The sequence below is a fragment of the Notothenia rossii genome (genome assembly GCF_949606895.1).
Source record: "Notothenia rossii genome assembly, chromosome: 2".
In the NCBI taxonomy this organism is placed as follows: domain Eukaryota; kingdom Metazoa; phylum Chordata; class Actinopteri; order Perciformes; family Nototheniidae; genus Notothenia; species Notothenia rossii.
The window spans coordinates 90,629,125-90,655,401 of NC_136904.1; the positions used below are offsets into that span (position 1 = coordinate 90,629,125).

The window sequence follows — 26,277 nt, forward strand, 5'->3', positions numbered from 1 at the left end:
GACTTTTTCCGTTAAATGGAAAAAAGGGCGTTGGGTAGATTTATGATATACTTACATTGCTGGCAATATGTCTGCCATGCTTGGCGTGAATGACAGAAATGGCATCCGGCTTCATGTTGTATCCCTTGGCAATATCGGCTAGCCACTTGTGCTTGTAGTGACTCTGTGGATAAACAAAGCAAAAAATTGTACGACAATTATTTCTTTGGCATACAAAACATTTTCTAACTTAATGAATATGATGTCCTCTTACCTCGCTCAGGGTCTGGGCGTTGAATTTAGCCTGAAGGAACTGAGGGCTGTCACCCGGCAGATTATAAGTGTGCATGAACTTCTCTCCAGAAGCTTTGTATGAAGACTAGAGAGGAAGAACACAAGTCAAACCTGGTACATGAATAATCAACACATTTTGGAGTTGTGAAGGCATTGGTTTCTTTATTATTAGAAGACATTCTTACGTGGTCCATGATCTTGGTGTTGGCCATAGCCAGAATCATGTTCATGGAATCAGTCTTGCTGGTGAATTTGAAAGAGCTTGGGGGCTGGCGGTAGTGGTGCTCATCCAGGGCGGCTGTAGCAACTTTGGCCTTCTCCACATCAATTGAACCAATAGGGACCCATCCTGTGCCTTTAGTGAAGTTGCTGTATTCTGACTTGTAGAGATTCTGTGGGTTTAAAGAGAAGAAGATTGAGAATTTGTCATCAATGATTGTTGTGCTTTTATTGAGGTCTTAAAGGTGGGGTATGTACGTTTGAGAAACCGGCTCGAGATCGCTAGAATTTGAAAATACACGACCGGAGAAAGTCTGCTACTTCCTCACAGAGCCCCTCCTCCAACACACACGAACGCGCACATGACCAATGAGGGCACAAGATAAGTTTGTGCACAGATGGAAGGCTGACAGGCAGGTAGGCCATCCAGTTACTTTAGCCGGGCCGGCTCAGATGATTGGTCGTGCTTTTCACAGTACTACGGCTTCCACAGATGATATATTTTAATGGATTTTTTGTCAAAGCACTTCAGATATTCAATGCTATCGGGATGTTAAGAGCATTCCATGGAATCTAACAAAAAGTGTATGTGGAGCCGGTTTCTCAAACTTACCTACCCTACCTTTAATGTGTGCATATGTATAAATGTGTCTTTTGCTTGTGTATATAGGTATATACATATTTGCATACATATTTTTAAATATATTGGTTTTTGTATTCTGGATTGTGGGAAACGGTATTTCAATCTCTCTGTCTTTCCCACAAACTGAAAGTTCGACAATAAAGTTGACTTTGACTTGAATTTGCTTATTGCTTTTCTGTTTCCAGCGTCACACAGATGCATGGTGCGTTTAAGTGTTTTTCAAAGACTTGGACATCTACATACAGTATGCGTAAAAAGTGAGAACACACATCACTCTGAATCTCCATCATGTTGCGGCAGCGCTGCACGTTCAAGTTGTCGGGCAGGAGCAAGTAGCCGTTAGGGATCTTCCTGTATCCGGTGAAGGTCTGAACCTTTGAAGCATGCTTGGCCTGGGTCAAACTCATCATGTCCACTGGGGAGTGATACTTCAGCTTGGCCTTGTGGTAGTCCTTCTTGTAGTTCTTCTCACTCTGCATCTTAGCCACCTTCATGTAGTGGACCAGCAGGGGATCGTCCTCGATGCTGCGGAAACCAACATGGTGGCCCTTTGCCTTCTCATAAGCCAGCTTGTACTTGTACTGTAAAACAAAAAGACGACCGTTAGGTACGAAAAGCATTATCGGATTCGGTAACGATTCAGACGTTTTCATTATCGGCATGCTACTTACATCACTGGCGATTTTAGTGGACTGTTTGGCTGCAACAACGGAAATGGCATCTTGCTTCACGTGATGTCCTTTGAGCAGATCTTGGCGATGAGCATGGGTGTAGTAATTCTAAATGAATGAATGAATGAAGTGTTATATCACAGGATAAAAAAGTCATTTCTAGATATATTTTACACATGCACAAATGCTGGAAAATACTAAATAAGAATGTGCCACTCACCTTGCTGATGTTGACAGCGTTGTACCTGGCTTGCATCAGTTCAGGGACGTCAGCAGGGAGATGGTAAGTGTGCACAAACTTCTCTCCACTGGCCTTATACTCTTTCTGCAAAAAGACAACAAAGACATCGGTTTGTCTGTTATTAAAGGGAATGGAAAGTCTGAAACCATGTGATTTACTTTATAGCAAGACAAGAAGTTATTGTTTTTGCTCCTTCTCACCATGTTCATGATCTTGGTGTTGGACTTGGCCAGCATCATGTTCATGGAGTCGCTGAGACTGGAGAACTTGAAGGTGTCCGGGTTCTGGCGGTACTTTGACTCATTGATCGCTGCTCCTGCCACCTTAGCTCTTTCCACGTCCACAGAACCAATGGGAATCCAGCCGCTTCCCTTCACTGAAGTCTCATAGTCCATTTTATAGTTAACCTGGAAAGTAATAAGACATGGGAATAATGAAAAAATATCCGACCTGAGAAAGACCAACTTTGAGCCAGGAGACTAACTATTTATCCTTACAGTATGTATTGCTATTACATGTTGGAAAGGTCACTTTAAAAGTTATATATCACTATTTCACATACTTCAAAGTAATGTAACTGATACAATTTGATCCCTTTATTCTGTTAAATGTTTTAAACTGGGCAATGAAGTGGATAAGTAAAACATTTGTTACTTTAACCAAACCTTTATAATTAGTCCATTGCTTACTTTTCACTTGAATTAAGACTAAAATAGTGAAACAAAACATATGCCATTTGTCCAATTCCACTTAAAGGTGGGGTAGGTCATTTTGGAGAATCCAGCTGGCTAGAATTTGAAAATACACAACCGGAAAAAATCTGCCCTTCCTTTCAGAGCCCCTCCTCCAGCACACACGAACGCGCACATGACCAATGAGGGCACGAGATAAGTTTGTGCACAGATGGAAGGCTGACAGGCAGGTAGGCCATCCAGTTACTTTAGCCGGGCCGGCTGAGATGATTGGTCGTGCTTTTTACAGCGCCACGGCTTCCACAGATGATATTTTTAATATGGATTTTGTGTCAAAGCACTTCAGATATTCATTGCTATCGGGACGTTAAGAGCATTCCATGGAATATAACAAAAAGTGGATCTCGAGCCGGTTTCTCAAACTTACATACCCCACCTTTTAATGTGTGCATATGTATAAATGTGTCTTTTGCTTGTGTATATAGGTATATACATATTTGCATACATATTTTTAAATATATTGCTTTTTGTATTCGGGATTGTGGGAAACGGTATTTCGATCTCTCTGTCTTTCCCACAAACTGAAAGTTCGACAATAAAGTTGACTTTGACTTGAATTCGCTTATTGCTTTTCTGTTTCCAGCGTCACACAGATGCATGCTGCGTTTAAGTGTTTTTCAAAGACTTGGACATCTACATACAGTATGCGTAAAAAGTGAGAACATACATCACTCTGAATCTCCATCATGTTGCGGCAGCGCTGCACGTTCAAGTTGTCCGGCAGGATCATGTAGCCGTTAGGGATCTTCCTGTATCCGGCGAAGGTCTGAACCTTTGAAGCATGCTTGGCCTGCACCAAACTTATCATGTCTACTGGGGAGTGATACTTCAGCTTGGCCTTGTGGTAGTCCTTCTTGTAGTTCTTGTCACTCTGCAATTTGGCCAACTGCATGTAGTGGACCATCAGAGGATCGTCCTTGATGCTGCGGAAACCAATATGGTGTCCTCTGTCCTTCTCGTAAGCCTTCTTATACTGGACCTAGATTTAAAAACGGGCATATAGGATCTTAATTATTCAGCTTTTTTACAGTTGTATGTAGCAATAAGATGTACAATTCACCTGGTACAGAGCAAACATGGAGGAAATAAAGCACGGTTCCAGAAACTTACATCACTGACAGCATGTCTGGCTTTTTTGGCGGCGATAATAGAGATCGCATCGGACTTCAGGTCATAACCTTTAGCAATCAGATCCTCCCAGGCATACTTGTAGGTGTTCTGAAATGAGAGATAACAAGATATAAACCACAACAATAAAGAGTAATACAGTTAGCTAGAGATGTCCCGATGCGATCACGTGATCGGGGATCGGAGCCGATCATGTGATTTTCAAAAGATCGGAATCGGGAGAAAAAAATCGGGGATCGGGATTTTAATATTTTTGTATTCAATGTTACAAAACAAAAATGACCATGTTCAAGTCTTAAAGTCATCCTGAGGCCTTAGTTTTAGTTTCAAATTACAGAACATCATGTATGTGTTGCTTCTTTGGGGCTTGTTTTCATAGACCTGCTTATTTCTCTCAAATCTGGCAACAGAGTGGGCAGGGCGCAGTGTCTAATTGTAGCAGTAAGCTAACGAGTACTGACAAGCTTTATTTTGTTTTGATCCAATGCTGCACAACTGAACTGATCCAATGCTGCTGTGAAAGAAAGAAGCTATATCCATGTTGGATAGAATATCCAATTTAAATAAAAAAATAACCTTAAGGGACAACTTGAATGCTTTTTTTTCTCTTAATGCATTGCATAAAGATCGGATCGGAAAAAATCGGTATCGGCAAATTGTCAAAATCAAATGATCGGAATCGGATCGGGAGCAAAAAAAGGTGATCGGGACATCCCTACAGTTAGCACACTTAACGTATGTAAGTAATCCCTCTGTATTTCAATGTGCTACCTTGCTGATGTTGTAAGCATTGCACTTGGCCTGCACGAACTCAGGGACATCATGAGGCAGAGAGTACTTCTGATGGATCTCCTCCAGACCTCTCTTGTAGAACCGCTGTAAGGCAAGAAAGCAAAAAAGGGCAGGCATTACACATGTGCTGTACTTACTGTAAAAGAAACAACAGAGTCTTAAGGTTAAGATTTATGGTTAACTAAGAGAAAGACAGAAGACTCACATCACTCCTCATAAGCTGGTTCGCTTTGGCCTGCATCATGACGGGGTGGTCGTGAATAGAGGTGAAGGGGATGCTGTCCGGAAGCTGTCTGTACTTTCTCTGTAGGAAAAAAGTCAATTACACGAGTGAGAAGTCATTACAAAACATATTATGGGACAGATCCCACCTACGGACAAATATTTCCTTTTACAAGAATGCATTTGTGAAGATGGGGAAAGAACTGTTGGGCTCGTACCTCACTAAGGATATCACCAGCTTTCTTATTTTTCTCCACCTCCACAGAGCCCCAGGGGATCCATGGAGAACCCTTGGTGTAGTTGTTGTAGTCCGACTTGTAATCATTCTGTGATGCAGGAAAAAAAAATGGCGTCAATGAATACACAAGTGATCTCATAATAACCATGCAAGATAATATTTGGATATAACCATTAAAGGTCCCCTATTATACTATATGTCTTTCATCAATATATCACAGGTCTCAGATATATACAGAACATGTCTCTGATTGGCTGAAACACCAAACAGATCATTGCAGCATTACCCATAATCCCCTCTGTTTCAGCCCTGTTTCTAAAGTGCTGATTCTCTGTCTGTTACTTTAGATGGAAATAAGGAGCCCCTCCCCACGCCCCTCTGAGAGAGATTTGGTTAAAAAGAACTCAATGGTGCTCTAGGAGGAGATTCAGGTGATGGGGGGGGGGGGGGTTTACCCTGGTTGATGATTGGCTAATGGTTACTCTTGTATATAGACTGGTATTGCACTATTCCACTTTTTTCTTTTTTCTCACTTTTTTAGAACTATTTTTCTTTTGTATTACTTTTAATATAATATACTTTAATATTGTCTGCTTATCTGTATTATTGTGTTGCATTGTTGGAGAAGCCTGTGACCTAAGATTTTCAACGACATACTTACTCTTTAGCTATGTTAGTTTGACAATAAATAACCTTGAACCTTGAACAAGCCAAAACATCCTTATGACATCATAAAGTGGCCAAAATCTGATCAGCTCATTTTCAGACAGATCTTTATAGAAATGGATCAGGACAGAACGAGAGAGAATCTTTGTTCCTGAAACTTTCAGAGTCTCTTTCCACAGAGGGGACACATGTTGATGTAGAAGAGACATGAAGAAGTGGATTTTGCATAATAGGTGACCTTTAAGCTAAGCGTCATTAATAGGACGCTGTAAAGTCTGTACTTACATCGCTCTGGATGATGTTGGATTTCTTGGCCAGGTTCATAAGTATGTTGTCGGGGGGCATGAAGTAGTTGGGGTTGATGCTCCTATACCCCTTCATGCTGGCAATGCCCTGGGATTTCTTGGCCAAGGTGACTGACATCATGTCGAGTGGTGAGTGGTACTTGGTCTTGATCTTTTCATAGTCCTTCTTATATTCACGCTGTGGAGATATCAGTAAAACATTGCACTTGTTACTCAGCTCTAATAAATGAATGTGAAGGGAAATGTAAATAACTTAGAAAGATAATGACTTACTTCACTCTGGATTTTAGCCACGCGAACAGAGTGCAGGATTTTGGGATCGTCATGAATGCTGAGGGCTCCCACCATCTGCCCCTTGTTCTTCTCATAAGCCTTCTTATACTTGACCTGGGGGGAAAAACAAAAGTTTATCATTGCTCGATTGAAGACACTGGGCAGTAAAAGCAATCAAATGTACAAAGCAAGCAATAAATACTAATATCATGAATGTCAAAGAGGATAGATGTAGTGTCTCTCCCGTGACATGTCTCCATGCTTCAATGTTCAAGAAGCTCTTTTTTCTCATACTCTTTTCACCCTCTGTCTGAAACCAGAGCCCAGTCTGCTCTGATTGGTTAGCTGGCCGGCTCTGTTGTGATTGGTCGACCACTTAGAGATGTCCCGCCCCTTAGCCTATCACGTACAATGTGTCGAAGCGCTAGCCAATAGAAGTAACATGGTAAGGCCATAATGTTACGGAAGTAAACAAAGGAGTCCAATGGAGGCGTTATAAGCAGGGGGTGAGTGTGTGGGAGAGAAACTCCAATACAAATACCAATATACTTTGATATCTTTGCCTTTGCAGACCATTTACATGAAAAATATATATATAGACCAAACTACAGGAAGAAAAAAAAAACGAAAAAGCAAAATAGTGCCTCTCTAATGTTGTGAAATACTTACATCACTGGCGATGTTGGTGTGAGCGCGGGCAGCAAGGATCGAGATGGCATCGCCCCTGATCTCAAACTTCTTTGCTTTAGATTTCTCCCAATCGTACTTGTAACAGCTCTGCAAACAGAGAATCATGCCGTTAGGGAAATGGAAAACACATGCCAAAATGAAATGAAGAAATGAAGTGCAGAGCAGTTACTGACATCACTAAGGTTGAAGGCGTTGACTCTGGACTGGATGAAGAAGGGATAGTCTGGGGGCAGGCTGTTTTTGAACTTAGTCTCCTCGTACTTGGCCTTGTAGTTGATCTGCAAAAAGGAAAAGGGGTCACGTTATTTTTATATATGTGTGCAGCCGTACAGTAATTTCCAAGACACACGTTCAGGTAATTTTTATTTTCCGCCACTGGAGGGCAGCAGTGTTCGCTGGAAACAATCCGAGACATATTGACTGTCCCTTTCTCTGCTCCCCCGCCTCCCTCTGTGATCACAGGGTTTATTCTGGGCTAACTGAATGCTTGTTGCTATTTTTACTTCAGAGAAATGGCTCTCCAGTTACCATGGTGCCCACAGAAAGACTACGTGGATGGTCTGGCACATTTAAGGCTGATCTGCATGTGAAGGAGAATTTGATCTAGCCAATTACTGTAGCTAGCAATTGAGTCAATATATAGATTTATATATATATCGTTTATGTAGAAACAGTGAGCGATATTAATAAGTGACTTAACATCAATCCCTTTGTGGGCTGAACAGACACAATATTTAAAGAAAACTATATTTTTTGGGCAACCATTCCCTTTTTTTGTGTGCTAATTTAAATCTGTATATATTTTTTTATCGGCTTTGTGTGCATTCATACGTACGTCACTTAGATTTTTGGCGTTGAGGGCGGCTTGAAGCTGAACTGGTGAATCCGACACTTGTGTAAATTTCACGGTGTCCGGATGTTGCCGGTAAACTTTCTGCAAACGACAAGGAACAAAAATGGTGTAAGTTATATATATTTAGCAAAATAAGCGAGCTGTTTTACTGCATGTTAGTGGAGCATACTACTCACATCATTACACTTCTGAAGCTTCTTATTAACTTCATATTCAGGCGTCATTGTTTGAGGGTAGAAGCATCTTGTCTTAATGTCTTCATAATCAGATTTATATTGTTGCTGCAAGATGAGAAGAAGTGGGTAAATTGCACTGAAAAGTATATCAAGTATTTAAGGAAATCTTGCATCGCTGATTCGATTTTTAAAAAATGCACAATGACTTACCTCGCTCTTCATTGCCTCCATTTTCTGGCAGTGAAGCATGAAAACATCCTCATAGCTGCCGATGTAGTGACCCTTCACCACGTTGTCATACTTCTCTGTGTAACGTGTCTACAGAACAACATTAAAAGTGATTCAAAGCAAAGACAAGTGATAAATAATACCCTTGGTTTATGGAAGTATTTTATTCTTACATGAGTGAACTGTTTGAGTACGGAGTCCATCTGAAACTTGGGCGTGTCGCAGTAGTTGATACTTGAACCCCTGGCCTTTTCATAGCTGGACTTATATACTTTCTGCAAGGAAGATACGAAACAGATCGTGAACAACAGAAATGGCATATCAATTATGATCAGTAGCTTAAAAAAGAAAACAAATAGGAACAACTTAACATATCATCTGTCCGTATGACTCACTAACTAACTGCAAACAACACGTCAGTAAGACTGCTAACGTTATTCAATTAGATCAATTAACTCCCTGAAGGCGAAAGAGTATTGCAAGTGGCTTCCAGATGGTTTAATTAGCACTTGTAATATGACAATTAACTTAGAGGAGCTTCATGTCAGACACTCTTTTTACCACCCACACAACCTTCTCTATCGTTTCAGCAGTCACCTTTCAGAGTTATTGCCAAATTCATGCAAGCTACATCTTTGTCTAAACAGAGAACAGAGATTTTGTTCAAACAGTACCTCAAAAAAGTTCAGGAACAACAATTGAAATACGTAATTATATGTAAAGTCGAAATTATCCTTGGGAGAGAATGAATATGTATTTTAAACTATTGTGTATAAAAAAGCAAAACATGAAGTTTGCTATGAATTCTTGAGATGTTGTTATCCATTAATATTTGGGTTTTAATTTGAGTGTGACTTAAAAGGATGTCGATTTCTGATCTAGTTGGTACTTCATTGTAATTCAATTAGTCTGGTTTTTTTCTTTGAGTGGCTACGATTAGTAAAGGTGCGTTTGACTGTACATTTGTGGACTCCAGGAAACATTTGCTCACGCTTCTGCTAATACTAATGGGGATCTTAATAAGGAATGCAATACATTGACCCCATTTACTGTATGGACTCCAGGAAGAATAGCTATTCCTAAATGTAATAGCTAATGGGGATTCCTATATGGAAGAAAAAACATGGACGTCATTTGTGGACCCTATAGGAAGAATAGCTAATGCTAATGGAGATCTTAATATGGAATAAAAAACATGGAAGCCATTTGTGGACGCCATGAAGAATAGCCCATGCTAATGCTAATGGGGATTCCTATATGGAAGAAAAAACATGGATGCCATTTGTGGACCTTAGGAAGAATAGCTCATGCTAATGGGGATTCCTATAAGGAAGAAAAAACATGGACGCCATTTGTGGACACCAGGAAAAATAGCCAGTGCTTATGCTAATGGGGATCTTAATAAGGAATAAAAAACATGGACGTCATTTGTGGACCCTAGGAAGAATAGCTAATAATAATGGGGATCTTAATAAGGAATAAAAAACATGGACGCCAGGAAGAATAGTTCATGCTAATGCTAACGGGGATTCCTATATGGAAGAAAAAACATGGATGCCATTTGCGGACGCCAGGAAGAATAGCCCATGCTAATGCTAATGGGGATTCCTATATGGAAGAAAAAACATGGACGCCCTTTGTGGACCTTAGGAAGAATAGCTAATGCTAATGGGGATTCCTATAAGGAATAAAAAACACGGACGCCCTTTGTGGACCCTAGGAAGAATAGGTAATGCTAATGCTAATGGGGATTCCTATATGGAATAAAAAACATGGACGCCCTTTGTGGACGCCAGGAAGAATTGCCCATGCTAATGCTAATGGGGATTCCTATAGAAAAAACATGGATGCCATTTGTGGACCTTAGGAAGAATAGCTCATGCTAATGGGGATTCCTATAAGGAAGAAAAAACATGGACGCCATTTGTGGACACCAGGAAGAATAGCCAGTGCTAATGCTAATGGGATCTTAATAAGGAATAAAAAACATGGACGTCATTTGTGGACCTTAGGAAGAATAGCTAATGCTAATGGGGATTCCTATATAGAAGAAAAAACATGGACGCCCTTTGTGGACCCTAGGAAGAATAGCTAATGCTAATGGAGATCTTAATATGGAATAAAAAACATGGAAGCCATTTGTGGACGCCATGAAGAATAGCCCATGCTAATGCTAATGGGGATTCCTATATGGAAGAAAAAACATGGATGCCATTTGTGGACCTTAGGAAGAATAGCTCATGCTAATGGGGATTCCTATAAGGAAGAAAAAACATGGACGCCATTTGTGGACACCAGGAAAAATAGCCAGTGCTTATGCTAATGGGGATCTTAATAAGGAATAAAAAACATGGACGTCATTTGTGGACCCTAGGAAGAATAGCTAATAATAATGGGGATCTTAATAAGGAATAAAAAACATGGACGCCAGGAAGAATAGTTCATGCTAATGCTAACGGGGATTCCTATATGGAAGAAAAAACATGGATGCCATTTGCGGACGCCAGGAAGAATAGCCCATGCTAATGCTAATGGGGATCTTAATAAGGAATAAAAAACATGGACGTCATTTGTGGACCTTAGGAAGAATAGCTAATGCTAATGGGGATTCCTATATCGAATAAAAAACATGGACGCCCTTTGTGGACCCTAGGAAGAATAGCTCATGCTAATGAATAAAATACATTGAAACCATTAATACTAAATACTGTTCTACAGTACCTTATAGATTCTGTCCTTTCCCCCCCCTTATTACTTGTATATAGACTCTTATGGCACTGCTTATATTCTATTTTATTGTATTTACTTGCACTATTTGATCGGTTTTATTGTGTTGCACTGTTGGAGGATTCTGTGACCTAAGATTTTCATCGACATAACTACACTGTAGCTATGTACGAATGACAATAAAAGCCTTGAATCTATCTTAAGTATCCTTTATCATTGTTCCTAAGACCAGCTGTGATCTAACACCCATTTCTCCAGACACCTACATCACTCAGGATGGTGCCGGCGTATCTGAGCTGTCTTAGGAGCGGGTTCTCTGTGGCGGGGAGCGTGTTGTAGTCCGCCTGAGCTTTCTGCTTCTCGTATTCCTTCTTGTACTTGATCTGAAAACAGAAAAACGAAGAGTAGAGTGAGTGAGAAGGAAAATGAAGGTTGTCCGTGAGGTGCATTCCCGCTGACTCATACTGTATAACATGACGTTGGTAGGGAACGCCAAATGTGTCTTTATTGTCTGTTAAAGTGACTCATGTTTGCATTGTGTGAGTGTGTGGGATACAGGAGCTGAATAAGCCTCTTCACATCTGGTACTGAACTACACACTCAATTAATTCAGTGACTTTGATTCAAACGTAGATCTCTCAGTCATGCAGTTCATGTGTGGGCACAATTCACTCTGCTCTGACTCTTGTTAATCCTGACGTTTATTCAATATAAGATAAGTCCTATAAAAACACTCTGTGTGTGTGTGTGTGTGTGTGTGTGTGTGTGTGTGTGTGTGTGTGTGTGTGTGTGTGTGTGTGTGTGTGTGTGTGTGTGTGTGTGTGTGTGTGTGTGTGTGTGTGTGTGTGTGTGTGTGTGTGTGTGTGTGTGTGTGTGTGTGACGTGTGTGTGACGTGTGTGTGTGTGTGTGTGACGTGTGTGTGTGTGACGTGTGTCTGCAACGTGTGTGTGTGTGTGTGTGTGTGTGTGTGTGTGTGTGTGTGTGTGTCTGCCGTGTGTGTCATGTGTGTGTGCCACGTGTGTGTGTGTGTGCCACGTGTGTGTGTGTGTGAGACGTGTGTGTGTGTGTGTGTGTGTGTGTGACGTGTGTGTGTGTGTGTGTGACGTGTGTGTATGTGTGTGTGTGTGTGTGTGTGTGTGACGTGTGTGTGTGTGACGTGTGTCTGCAACGTGTGTGTGTGTGACGTGTGTGTGTGTGTGTGTGTGTGTGTGTGTGTGTGTGTGTGTGACGTGTGTGACGTGTGTCTGCAACGTGTGTGTGTGTGTGTGTGTGTGTGTGTGTGTGTGTGTGTGACGTGTGTGACGTGTGTCTGCAACGTGTGTGTGTGTGACGTGTGTCTGCAACGTGTGTGTGTGTGTGACGTGTGTCTGCAACGTGTGTGTGTGTGTGTGTGTGTGTGTGTGTGTGTGTGTGTGTGTGTGTGTGTGTGTGTGTGTGTGTGTGTGTGTGTGTGTGTGTGTGTGTGTGTGTGTGTGTGTGTGTGTGTGTGTGTGTGTGTGTGTGTGTGTGTGTGTGTGTGTGTGTGTGTGTGTGTGTGTGTGTGTGTGTGTGTGTGTGTGTGTGTGTGTGTGTGTGTGTGTGTGCTTACCTCACTAGAAGCAATACCAGCCTTCTTGTTCGTTCCATAAACAGGCGTGTCTGTTTGCATGAAATAAATTTGGTCTTTCTTATCCTCCCAATCTTTCGTGTATCGTTTCTGGAAGGACAGAATAACAACAGTGAGATGTAGACAAATGAAAAACTAATATAATTAGGATAAATCCAGCCCCTTAGGTTGAAATAAGCACTTACGCTGCTTAAGTTCTCCATCGCCACCCTGGCAGTGGCCACGTCGAAGTATGGCGTCTCGCACCACTGACCCTTGACATTTTTATTGTAATCCTCCTTGTATTTGAGCTGTGGAGCACAAATAATCATCATTAGAGGATGTATTTTACACAGGAGAGCACATGTCGTTTAGATGAGAGGCAATAAAATAATAGACAGATCTATTTTCTGTGTTATAAAACCGATTGGGAGCGACTGGAATTTGAAACTATTGTTGGACTCTCCCTTCAAGCTTAGTGTGTTCGGTAATATGAGAGAGCAGGTGGTCGGTTATCCCTAGCAGTGACTCAGTGTTTGTTCGTCTCCGAGGGCACTGTTTCCATTTGAGTTTGAGCCTATCAAATGTTCCTGGGAAGCAATGAGGCTTATCGCTCTCCTATGTACTGTTATAAATAGTAATAGAGCTATCTGCAGGTATTTATATAGTTAATTATCACTTTTTCTGAAATTACAATTGCGATATGATAAAAGATATTGGAGGAAATTGTTATTTTAAAAATAATAATTCACATCAAAACCTGTTTGCAGACATTGAGCGTTTCAACTTAATATAACAATTCAAGGGACACAAGGAGGGACATAAAAAATAATGATCCAAAGGTTCATGACATACAGTACGTATAACCCTCTCAGTGAAACAAAGGAAGCCATACGAGACAATAAATACATTAAAATATAAAAATATGGAAAAATAAATATGGAAAAATAATAAGACTAATAAAGATTAAAGTGGAATGTCAAAAGGAAGTTTTCAGCTGTGGTTAAAGTTGTTTTTCTGAAGTGTTTAGAACATTAGCATTAGTCCACATTGGGGTTTCTATATCTCTTTGAGTCCCTGTTTCTTTTACACTTATAAAATACGGTTGATCAAAATGTGTTCTGCTTACATCACTCCGCTGATTGGCCGCCTTCCTGGCCAGCTCATACTCAGGAGGGTCGGCCAGCGAGGTGTACTTGGCCTTGCGCTGATCGTGACCCTTCTTGTAGATGATCTGCGTGGTGGGGGGGGTGGGGGGGAACACAGCAGGAGTTCAAATGTACAGAAAGGGTTCATTCGACAACATCGATACCTGACCTGAGAGCACGGTCTGATTCACACACACAGAGCTTCATTGACTGGTGACTTTCCTACATCAGCAGAAAGGCTTAGACGCTATTGTGTTCAAAAGGTGGGGGGGGGGGGGGGGGTTAATTGCTGCTACATCTGACTATGTTCAAATAAATGTAACCTGAAACGAAGAAAGCAATATATGGTAGAACAAATATGCATGCCTCTGTAGTTGATGCTGAATTAGCAAACTGCTAGCACAGTAAGATAGAAATGAACTTGTGTCACAGCTTTCCTAATTCTTACAGAATAACCCATGTGTTAGATATTCCACATCGTTTCAAACTACAGTATTTGATAGAATCAAAGGAGATATAAATATATAATATCTTATGAGTATATATGCAATCATTTATAAATATATAAATATTGTGTTTTGTATATTTATCTGAGATTTTTTTGTTTAAGTTAGAAGATTAATAAACAAAATGTCATCAAATATAAAATAATGTTATATAATATAATGTAATAAAATAAAATACAATGTAATATAATATAATGTCATGTAATGTTATATATAATAATTATGTTATAATAGAGTAATAAAGTAATATGTTTCACCCTGCAATAAAGAAAAACCAAACACAGGTCTTAATATTGGACAGTGTGTACTGTATTTTGTAATGTATTGAAATATCATTTAATTAAATTTAATATAATATTAATAGAGTAATATACAAAATAAATCCCCCTGAAAGTATTAAAACGATACACAGCTCTAAAACTGTTTTCTAAAATAATGTGTATTTTCATTTCCTCCAGTTTGATCAATGTAACTCACGTCGCTGAGGACTTCCTGAGCCTTGGCCACCCTGCGCAGCTCGGGGCTGTCGCTGTACGGGTAACACATCGTCTTCTCCTCATCCCAGTCCTCCGTGTACCGTTTCTGAACAAGGGGCAAGGGCAAGGATTACAACATGCATACAGAACAATTACAAAAAATACACTTTCTTTATAGTAAATCATACATTTAAAGGTCCCCTATCATCAATATATTACAGGTCTCAGATATATACAGAGCCTGTCTCTGATTGGCTGAAACACCAAACAGATCATTGCAGCATTACCCATAATCCCCTCTGTTTCAGCCCTGTTTCCAAAGTGCTGATTCTCTGTCTGTTACTTTAGATGAAAATAAGGAGCCCCTCCCCACGCCCCTCTGAGAGAGATTTGGATACAAAGAACTCAATGGGGCTCTAGGAGGAGATTCAGTTGATAAGGTGGGGTGGGGGGGGGGGGGGTTACCTTGGTTGCTGATTGGCTAATGGTTACACAAGCCAAAAAAAATCGTTATGTCATCATAACGTGGCCAAAATCTGATCAGCTCATTTTCAGACAGGTTTTTATAGAAATGGATCAAAAAGAGAGAGAATCTTTGTTCCTGAAACTTTCAGAGTCTCTTTCCACAGAGGGGACATGAAGAAGAGGGGACACATGTTGATGTAGAAGAGACATGAAGAAGAGGGGACACATGTTGATATAGAAGAGACATGGACAAGTGGATTTAGCACAATAGGTGACCTTTAAAGCATTGTTTGGACAGTACATCGTGCTCACCTTGCTGTAGTTAGCAGCGTTCTTCACAGCCAGCACCAGCTCAGGAGCGTCAGGCGGGAGCAGGTACCGGTCCTTAGTCTCATCCCACTTCTGTCTGTACAGAACCTGCAAAAGATACGTCAAAGCATTTTGTAAATACTGGTTTATAGTTATATATATTGTTGTTGTTCAGGTTCAGGTAGCTCACCTTGCTGATCAGCTCGGACACGTGCTTGACGTGGGCGATCTCTCTGGCCTCCCCACCGTACATGCTGGTTGTCCGAGTCTTATTGCCCTCCATGCGGTATTTAACCTGAGGGAGAAAAGTGTCATTTATTAGAATTCATGACATGAGCGAATCAATGAAGTAAGCTCTTCATCTTTTAAACACATTCATTCATTCAGTTTTATTTTTATTTTAGTCTTATGGCTCTAAATGACTGTTTAAATGTATTTAAATCTAACTTTTAATGTGTTTCTGTTGCACTATATGCTTTCAACATAAATTATTATTATAATAATAATAATAAATGGTATCTTTATAGCGCTTTTCCTACTGTTAATGGACGATAATAAATTGAATAAAATCTAAATAAACGGTGGGATTTGAGGTTTTTTTAAAGTTGTGAACGTTTTGGCATATTTTTTGTAAAGCATTTTGATTGACCTTATGTTGACATGTGCTATATAACTAAACTAGTCTTGCCAAATAGCAAATCACAATGAGTTTGGTCAGCATCTCTGCCCCACACTCATCGATTTAAACTCAAATCAAGTGTCCACCACATCATAGGTTCAATTAATCTATTTTACAAATTCAAAATCGTCAATCTCCCATTCCTATAACCTGTCGAAACTCAACCTTAGACTTAAAACGTAATGATTTGGGGTGAAATACCACCACAGTCCTCGGTCTTACCTCGCTGAGCTGCTCCTGAGCCTTCCTGATGCGAATCATTTCAGGAGTATCAGAGATGAAGGCGGTCGGCTGGCCTTTGGACATCTCATAAGCCTTCCTGTACACGTTCTGTAAAGAAGGGCAAACACTGCATTTAGTACAACAGACATAAATCAATACACAAGTAGTGTGTCTGGTTCTGAAGTACTTAAGGTTCCCCTATTATACTGTTCTTCATCAATATACTATAGGTCTCAGATATATACAGAGCCTGTCTCTGATTGGCTGAAACACCAAACAGATCATTGCATCATTACCCATAATCCCCTCTGTTTCAGCCCTGTTTCCAAAGTGCTGATTCTCTGTCTGTTACTTTAGAAGAAAATAAGGAGCCCCTCCCCACGCTCCTCTGAGAGAGATTTGGTTAAAAAGAACTCAATGGTGCTCTAGGAGGAGATTCAGGTGATAAGGGGGGGGCAGGGGGTTACCTTGGTTAGTGATTGGCTAATGGTTACTCAAGACAAAACATCGTTATGACATCACAAAGTGACCAAAATCTGATCAGTTCATTTTCAGACAGGTTTTTATAGAAATGGATCAGGACAAAAAGAGAGAGAATCTTTGTTCCTGAAACTTTCAGAGTCTCTTTCCACAGAGGGGACACATGCTGATGTAGAAGAGACATGAAGAAGAGGGGACACATGTTGATGTAGAAGAGACATGAAGAAGAGGGGACACATGTTGATGTAGAAGAGACATTAAGAAGAGGGGACACATGTTGATGTAGAAGAGACATGAAGAAGAGGGGACACATGTTGATGAAGAAGAGACATGAAGAAGAGGGGACACATGTTGATGTAGAAGAGACATGAAGAAGAGGGGACACATGTTGATGTAGAAGAGACATGAAGAAGAGGGGACACATGTTGATGTAGAAGAGACATGAAGAAGAGGGGACACATGTTGATGTAGAAGAGACATGAAGAAGAGGGGACACATGTTGATGTAGAAGAGACATGAAGAAGAGGGGACACATGTTGATGTAGAAGAGACATGAAGAAGAGGGGACACATGGTGATGTAGAAGAGACATGGAGAACAGGGGACACATGTTGATGTAGAAGAGACATGAAGAAGAGGGGACACGTGTTGATGTAGAAGAGACATGAAGAAGAGGGGACACATGTTGATGTAGAAGAGACATGAAGAAGAGGGGACACATGTTGATGTAGAAGAGACATGAAGAAGAGGGGACACATGTTGATGTAGAAGAGACATGAAGAAGAGGGGACACATGTTGATGTAGAAGAGACATGGAGAAGAGGGGACACATGTTGATGTAGAAGAGACATGGAGAAGAGGGGACACATGTTGATGTAGAAGAGACATGAAGAAGAGGGGACACATGTTGATGTAGAAGAGACATGAAGAAGAGGGGACACATGTTGATGAAGAAGAGGGGACACATGTTGATGTAGAAGAGACATGAAGAAGAGGGGACACATGTTGATGTAGAAGAGACATGAAGAAGAGGGGACACATGTTGATGTAGAAGAGACATGAAGAAGAGGGGACACATGTTGATGTAGAAGAGACATGAAGAAGAGGGGACACATGTTGATGTAGAAGAGACATGAAGAAGAGGGGACACATGTTGATGTAGAAGAGACATGGAGAAGAGGGGACACATGTTGATGTAGAAGAGACATGAAGAAGAGGGGACACATGTTGATGTAGAAGAGACATGAAGAAGAGGGGACACATGTTGATGTAGAATAGGAGACATTTAACTGGCAGACAAAAAAAGGAAGTAAGACATTATTTTTGATCCAAATGTGTTTCTTACGTGACTGTACTGATCCAGCATCTTCTGGCTGTGAGCCAGGTATGGAGTCATGAACTTGGAAGTGTCCACCTTGACCTTCTTCCTGACCTTCCTGACTTGCAAGCCAGACTGGACGAGAACAGAGGAAAACAGGATTAACTCGCCGACTGAAGAAAGGGCTCCCTGACTACAGGAAGTGAAACCACACAGCGACCATCACAGACAGGAACACGACATTCAGACAAAACAAATCAGCTGTTTTCCAAATGTGTGGATTCAATAACGATCTGATCTTATCAAGGTTGAAAGGAAATGTAATATTTCTTTGTTTGCAGTTTACCTATTACTCTATGAACCCACCTTCATTTATGAATGTGAAATATTCTACATACAGGCTTGGGAAGTAACGGATTACAAGCAGATAAAAAAGGCAACTGTATTCCCTTACAGTTACATAATCTGTACACGAAACGTTTCTAAAAACTGTGGATTACTAGCAGGATAACACAACTAACAAAGTGCATATAGTGTTAGTTCTAAAAGTATCAGGACTGCCTGGATGTGCTTCATGAAAGGCAGGTTTTCACTTTTGATCCTAAATATCTTGGCTCAAAGGTCAAATAGTTCAACCGTCTAATCCCAAAGTAACGGAAAGTAATCAGGGTACATTACTTTTACATTTTGATACTCAGATTGGATTACTGATTACATTTAGTACAGGTAACTAGTCATTGTAACACTACACATGTTTAAATGTACATGATACTTAGGTAGTAAGGATAATGGCATGAATAACAAACAACGAACAAAACCAACACAAATAAATCGCACGGTGTACAGAAACATCAACAACAAGCATCTTGCACTGCATGCGATACCAGGATCAGAAACATGTAACATGAACACAAGGGAACAGTATCTCATCTGTAGGGAACAAAGGCTTCAGGAAACTAAATCACTTTAGGTTGGCAAAGAGAACTTGATTTGTAAATGACTGAAAACGTAGTCATCAGGATTTTAATTGACGTAGATTAAACATTAAAACCTGCCCTGACGAAGGAGACGAGGCCTTTAATGAAATAACCAGACAACAGATTATCCACAGACATGCACACAAGGAGGGGTTTCCTCTATGAGTCCTTTTGGGAGGAGGTGCTTTACCTGTGACGTCTGAGCACCCTCAGAGACAGTCGTTGTGGTAGTCTGCTCAACATACTACAAATATAGGAAACACTCTGGGGTTTCAAAACTGACAGAACAAGTTATGGGAGAAACAGCAAAGTATTCTCTATTTGGATTGAGGGTGATTTTTCCACAGCTCTGGTGCTCATCAATTACTGCCATGACAAGTCTCAGGAAATCACTCTACATGCCATTAGAGGCTATTCTGTCAAACCGCCCTCAAAAAGTCCATCAACTGCATAAAAGCCACCGTGTTGTCGTCGGGGATCTTTGTCCCGATGCGTAATGAACTGATTCATTATCCACTCAAATAGAGTCACTGTAAATACGATCCACAGAGGTGTAATTATGACTGGTCTAATTAAGTCTGTTTTCTACAAAGGACAGATTAATATCCTCTGTTATGTGTGACTGACTGCTCTAAATCTGACCGAGGCTATAAGCATATAAAAGGCATTCACATTCTATTCTTAGGTTTTATTTATTGCATCGAACATTTCACCAAACGTCTTTAGACAGCGTCATCATCTCTGAGTTTAAAGGATTAGTTCACCCAAAATCATTGTCTAATCATCCCTAGTAATACTTTTAACATGTTTAGGTAGCAGTCTTTAAGTGTTCTGCCTTTACTCCAATAGAGTGAAAGTGAACTACCGTAATTTTCGCACTATAAGGCGCACCTGAATGTAAGCCGCAGCAGCGGCATACCACTCTCGGTTCCACTTTTACTTTTGCGCGCTACCTGTCTCACTCTTTTCCGGCCTCCAGCTTTTCCTGCTGGAACCCGCCGCTTAAAGGTGGGGGTCCGCGGACCGGCCATAGAGCCCATAGAGTTAAAGGTGTTGGCCGTTAGCTGTAAAAATCCATAGATTAGCCGCACCGTTATATAAACCGCAGCGTCGAAAAATAGGGAAAAAGGCGCGGCTTATAGTCCGAAAATTACGTTAGTTTGCATTTGTGTTGCTAACAGCATTGAGTAATGGCATTTCAAAACAACCACTTTCATTTCTGTAAACAAAGCCTGTGTTAATCCACAGCTTTTTTAGAGACTACTGTCTTCCAGAAAAGTAGTCCCTAACAGAACTGATGTTCCCGTGGATTATCCAGAGTTATGATCAGGCTAATGAACAGACAGATATTTCAAAGACCTTCTTCAATGCTGTTAGCACCACACATCAAACCCATTCCCCTATATTGTATTGCATTGGAGTCAGAAATCCTCAAATCTGGGGTTTATTCAAACATTTTTTATGGCTGGATGTGACTTGTTTTTCTTTAATTTGGGGAATTCAAATTTAATGGGATAACTAGCTTTTCCATTGAAGCAACCTAACCCTGAGAGCACAGTGAGGGACAGCATTCCCACGCAGAGCATACTGGTCCATGAATAGCCCGTCTAACTTACAGCCTGAATTACACCTCACTTGACTTCCCTACGATCCCAGTGAAACATTTACAGTCACAGCAGGTTGAACATTTTGAGACTGGTGTCTTTGGAAGCTAACCAATTAACTTAGCACTTTTGGAAATTAACTTTGACTGGAGTACCGCACTTAACTATCCATTAAATGTCTCTTTACTTCCACTTGGAAGCCAATACTGTACTTTTTGGATCACTGCCTATATTTTACAATTGAATACAAAAATAATAATAATTGTCTTCTTTTTTATTTGTATTTGTTAATTTGTGTATATATTTAATATGTAAGCTTACTCTTGTTGTATTGTTAGCCTTTTATGAAATAAAATGAAATAACATATTTCAAATATAAAAATAACTATGATGTATTATTTTTGGAAATGAGCTATCTGAAAGTATATAAAGATAGCCACAGATTTACCAGCTGCATTAGTGATGTGTACATATTAACGCATACACAATTATAATCCAATAACATGACATATAATATTCTGAAAGTGGCATATTGAGTAGTATTGACTTTTAGAGTATTTCCACACTGTGTTATGTCCACTTTTACTTAAGTAGACTAACATATGACTTCTTTCACCACTGCCAATAAGTCCTCAAATCTACAAGACACCTAGAAATAACCAGAGCTGCGGGAAAGAACATCTCAAACCTTTTTTTATCAACATTTGTAAGAGGCTTCGATATCCAAATCTATCAGACAGGAGAGAACCATAGGTGTAAATGAAACACTGCGCCACCATTTCATCACATGCCTACAAAGCATCGCAGAAACAACGATAGCTCGGCCACCCGTCGGGCAGTTTTCCCCCTTTCATAAGCTAATTTCTCGCAGTGGCGTTAACACGTTCCAGGCGGTCAGAGTGTGATTTACAGGCTCTCTCTTTCCCTCTCTCACTGCTCTCTCACACTCTGCCAAGGTGCCTTAGATGTCCACTTCTAAATTTGTCCGAATGCCAGACAGAGCCCTCTACGCTCCACCTTTTAATGACCCAAATTAATATATAGAATATCCTCATGATTATAGATCAAAGCAGATTAAAATACATTGAAAAAACTGAACCGCTGACTTTCATTAAGTGCATTATGTCACATAGCTGTATTAGGTTAGTGGAAAGCAATACTAATAAGTTGAACCTAATTATTTTAAACTTAATATCATTGCTTACAACTAACCTTATGCAGTTACGTGAAATCTGTTGACATGATACATTTAATTAAAGTCAGATTTCAGTGTAACAAAATAACTCCACTCTTTATGAAACGATATGACAGTCAAACGAAATTATCGTTAAAAGAGATTGCGTGTTTTTAACTATATGCATTTGTCTCACGTGAATCCTGACTATCACTATGTTTCTCCCCATTCTGTAGATTAAATAAGAAGCCATCTTACTATTTATTCAAAGCATTTGAACTTTTCTCCAGTGTAGATGAAAGTGCCAGTGAAATCAGAGTGTATTGACTTTGTGGGTCACCGTTTGTTTCCGCCTCCCAGTCGATATACCATCATTGCGGTAAAGATGGTAGATCCATTTGATATGTTATATGGGAGTTAAATGACCACGAAAGTAATTGCTTGGTGTGATTAGGTGATAAATAGCCATTTGACTCCCCTATAAGATATCAGCAATATTAGGTATTAACAAATACAAGGCAGGCTTTAATCCCATTTCACCAGGAAATATAGGACTAAGCTGTTAGCCTTCTGACTTCACTCTTCCATTGGACACAGCGAGACATTCAGAAACACAGTAACTTAAAACATCCGGAAATATTGGTAAATATCAGGTTATCAGATCATTGGCAGATATAATCGGAGATTGGTGGTCCAAGCCACTTTACACGATTGGTTAATTATAATAAAAAGAGAGAATGGTAACTGGCGTGTTCCCAAATTGTATGAAATCTAATCTTATTGTGCTTTGTATTATAGTAACGTGTTAATTTTCTTGACGTATAATTTATTCACTGTATCTGCACTGTTTTTGTAATAATGTGTACTTGTGTTAGTTAGTTAACATTACAGCATGTGTTCATTGATAGGTTAGACATGTTGGCCTGTAGTTTGATTATATGTAAGAATCTGTGGGAATAAATGTCATCAACGATTCGCCACCACTGAAGATACTATTTATTATACAGTTTGATAGCATAGTTACTACCAACCTGTCATAAGGTAAAGCCTCATAGAAAGTCTCCTTATAGGACAATGTCCCAGGGAAATTTGTAAATGTTCAGTTTGAGTTAATTTTGATTTAGTTAGCCGTTAAGGGCAATCCAGGATGTAAAACCCATTTGAAACAGGATCCTGACGACTGAAGTGCTGACTGGAGGGAGGGGGGGGGGGGGCACTAGCTTAACTATTCATAGGGTCTGCCACTGTACTGGTGGATAACCTCAATCTGCTGAAATCAGGTGAAGTATATACCATGTTATGAAGTTACATTCAGGGTAAACTAGTCAAGTATGAAAAGTAATGTTGCAGTTCGATGAATGTGCTCAGCGTGAATTTGTACTTACCTCTTCGACAAATTCCTCCTCCTCCTCATAAGTCTCCTCAAATTCCTCAACTTCGTCTGCCATGTTGGAACGGTTTTAAAAGCTCTAGACAAAACACAGATGAGATTTGAAAAGATGATCATTATTTAAACTCTGAATGGACAAGGTTATGCCTCATAAGCTTTTATACATACAGCATTAAAAGTATATCGCAGTTATCTTAAATGTGTCCAGCAGTAGCAACACATCACAATGTCAGACAGCTTTTACTGGGGCTTAGACACAAGAGATCAAAGGACAACTGCACCAGGGATATTTTAAGATGCTGCCAGTCATCCCCTGTTGAACCCAATTACCCGATCAAATATAGGACTTATAGCAGCAAATACACGCTGAGAAATAACAACATATATAGTAATGGTAAATCAATATGGACGCCATACCAAGGTAAGATTTCCGCTGAAATTCCTGACTGTAAGGAAGTTCCCCTTGTCATCCACTAGGGTCTCAAACTGATAGTCGAACTTTTTGTCCTAAACAAAGCAATAGAAATGTGTCACAAAGTAGGACAATGAGAGAGAATTACACAGGGAGCGTTGCAGATTAGGAAGGTGAGACATTAGTGCATTATAATGGGCCTTTAAATGTGTGAAAAAGCCGCCCCTCCTCCCTCACTTAACACAACACGGAGGAACTGGCTGAAGGTTGGCGACAGCTGCCCAACAGAGAGCTTCAGCTATTTGACATGTAAGCTAATGCCACAGCCTGATTGGTTGACTCTGTTTAGCAAACGGTAGGGCAATGCCTTCTGAGGGCTGCAGGTTAAATATAGGATGGCATACTAAGTACCTTTTTTAGCACTCGATTGCCCTTTCTTTAAATAAATTAAGAAAAAACATATATGTGAAATACTTAAGACAAATAGATGCAAGTTGAGGTAAAAGAACAAAATAGCCCCGACAGGTGTTGAGATTTCAAAGAGACCAGACGAAAAAGGCCGGGCTGTTGCTGACATTTCAAGATACATCCAAAGGCACGCCAGGTGAAATGTTGCTTGCAGATCTTGTTTAGTTATTCCTTAAATGTGCAGCTCCTTATCAACTCTCCTCCTGGATCCATGGCAGCAGAGGATGGAAATGATGGAAGTCCAAACCGATGGAAAAGCCATGCAAGGTAAGGAAGAACTAAATAGATATTTGTGCTTTTTTCAAATCCATTTTTCTTTGCTTACCAGTTAAATCAAAGTTAAATGTTCTCCTAAGCCGCCAAAGCCTCCCCAGCTTCCCTCCAGAGAAAAGCTGTGAGAAAGCACACAGCTGCGATTTCTACCCAGGTTATCATGTGGTCCACACAGCCAATCACAGGCCGGCGCTCTCAGATTTCAAAATCTAAATATACCTAAGTGATCATTTCAGAAAAGAGCACCTGTTGAGGCTAATGCATCAGCGGTACAGTTATGAGGAGGGGCTCGGGTTGGTTGGGATCTCAAGAAAACAAGCGTGAAACCCAAATACAACAAATCCTGACGGTGAAGGATGTGTTGACAAGCGGCGGGAGAGTTTTTTTGTGAAAGGATTGGAAGTAGGTCTGACCCATAAGGAAATACACATTAGACTTTGAGGATCTGAAGGCCCTGAGAGACAGATCTGATGAGGTCATCTGTTAGCTGACCCTGAGCTGCTGGCAAAGTCTGCATCATGAGAATCAGATCAACATCGAGTTGAGGCAGAATCTAAGAAACAAGTCTATGTCTCCAAACATATGAGACAAAAACGAATAGCTGGGATTTTAAGTGTAGCTGTGTCTGTAGACGGGGAAGACAATAATAATAATAATAATAATAAAGTCAGAGAAATGACCAATCATCCTTGGATTATGAGTGAATAACGAGTTACGACGAGCAGCTCTTGACTTGCAGTGGAAAGCAGATTAAGGACATCTGTCAAATTTTAGCTTAACCCACGAGACAAAAATGAATAGCTACAAGTATTTTAGGTGTAACTGGATCTCTAGATGTATAAGAAGTGGTAATAGTCTGATCAATTACCAATTTCCCTTGGATTATGAACAAATAATGAGTAACTATGAGAAATTCTCGACTTGCAGTGGAATTCTGATTGAGGACATCTGACCGTGTTTAGTTTAACCCATACATATTAGACACAAATGAATCGCTACTAGTACTTTAGGTGTAACTGGATCTCTAGATGTATAAGAAGAGATAATAGTCTGATCAATTACCAATTTTCCTTTGATTATGATTGAATAACGAGTTATTATGAGCAATGTTGACTTGCAGTGGAAAGCAGACTGAGGACAGTTGTTAGCTTTGTCCCTGTATCTTTACAATACTTTGAAACAATATAGCTCTAGGTGCAGCCCTATATAAATATATTTTTGGTTCACGTAATAACGTAGACTAAAGAAATTCCATCCCACAGGTCAAGTGACTGATACCTGGGTAAGAAATATACATTTTCAAAGCAGCAGACTGCGACTCACTCGATCCGAGTGCATAAATATAATCTGACGTATGAAAATACATCACAAACTATTTCTAGATAGAGACGTTTAACATAGAATTGAGGTCAAGTAGCAGCTTTGGTTTAGTGTAACAGCAAATCATGAATAGAATTAAGAGGGTTAAGGATGACACAAGGCGTCAAACAAAGAATACAACATTTACCAAACAGTATATTTACTTCTCCTCTCCTCAGGTGATGTGCCTCTATATCTCCGCTATTTCAAATCTGCTACCCAGGCGCTGAGATGGAAAGCAGCAGCTGTGTGTGTGTGTGTGTGTGTGTGTGTGTGTGTGTGTGTGTGTGTGTGTGTGTGTGTGTGTGTGTGTGTGTGTGTGTGTGTGTGTGTGT

General features: G+C 40.2%; 1 protein-coding gene across 1 annotated transcript in view; it reads right to left on the reverse strand.

The window, feature by feature from the left end:
- neb (nebulin) overlaps positions 1-24,668 on the reverse strand; it is a 101,000-nt gene extending 76,332 nt beyond the window's left edge. Inside the window, 33 exon segments of the mRNA XM_079666316.1 lie at positions 56-163; positions 254-358; positions 459-665; positions 1,405-1,716; positions 1,807-1,914; positions 2,027-2,131; positions 2,248-2,454; positions 3,467-3,778; positions 3,910-4,017; positions 4,699-4,803; positions 4,925-5,023; positions 5,160-5,267; positions 6,131-6,328; positions 6,424-6,537; positions 7,093-7,200; positions 7,287-7,391; positions 7,949-8,047; positions 8,143-8,247; positions 8,353-8,460; positions 8,544-8,645; positions 11,364-11,480; positions 12,687-12,794; positions 12,890-12,994; positions 13,813-13,917; positions 14,815-14,919; positions 15,591-15,695; positions 15,778-15,882; positions 16,489-16,596; positions 18,313-18,420; positions 19,453-19,506; positions 23,426-23,509; positions 23,848-23,937; positions 24,636-24,668. Coding sequence (XP_079522442.1) covers positions 56-163; positions 254-358; positions 459-665; positions 1,405-1,716; positions 1,807-1,914; positions 2,027-2,131; positions 2,248-2,454; positions 3,467-3,778; positions 3,910-4,017; positions 4,699-4,803; positions 4,925-5,023; positions 5,160-5,267; positions 6,131-6,328; positions 6,424-6,537; positions 7,093-7,200; positions 7,287-7,391; positions 7,949-8,047; positions 8,143-8,247; positions 8,353-8,460; positions 8,544-8,645; positions 11,364-11,480; positions 12,687-12,794; positions 12,890-12,994; positions 13,813-13,917; positions 14,815-14,919; positions 15,591-15,695; positions 15,778-15,882; positions 16,489-16,596; positions 18,313-18,420; positions 19,453-19,506; positions 23,426-23,488 — 3,906 coding nt within the window. The 5' untranslated portion in view covers positions 23,489-23,509; positions 23,848-23,937; positions 24,636-24,668.
- Between the last annotated feature and the right edge of the window lie 1,609 nt (positions 24,669-26,277).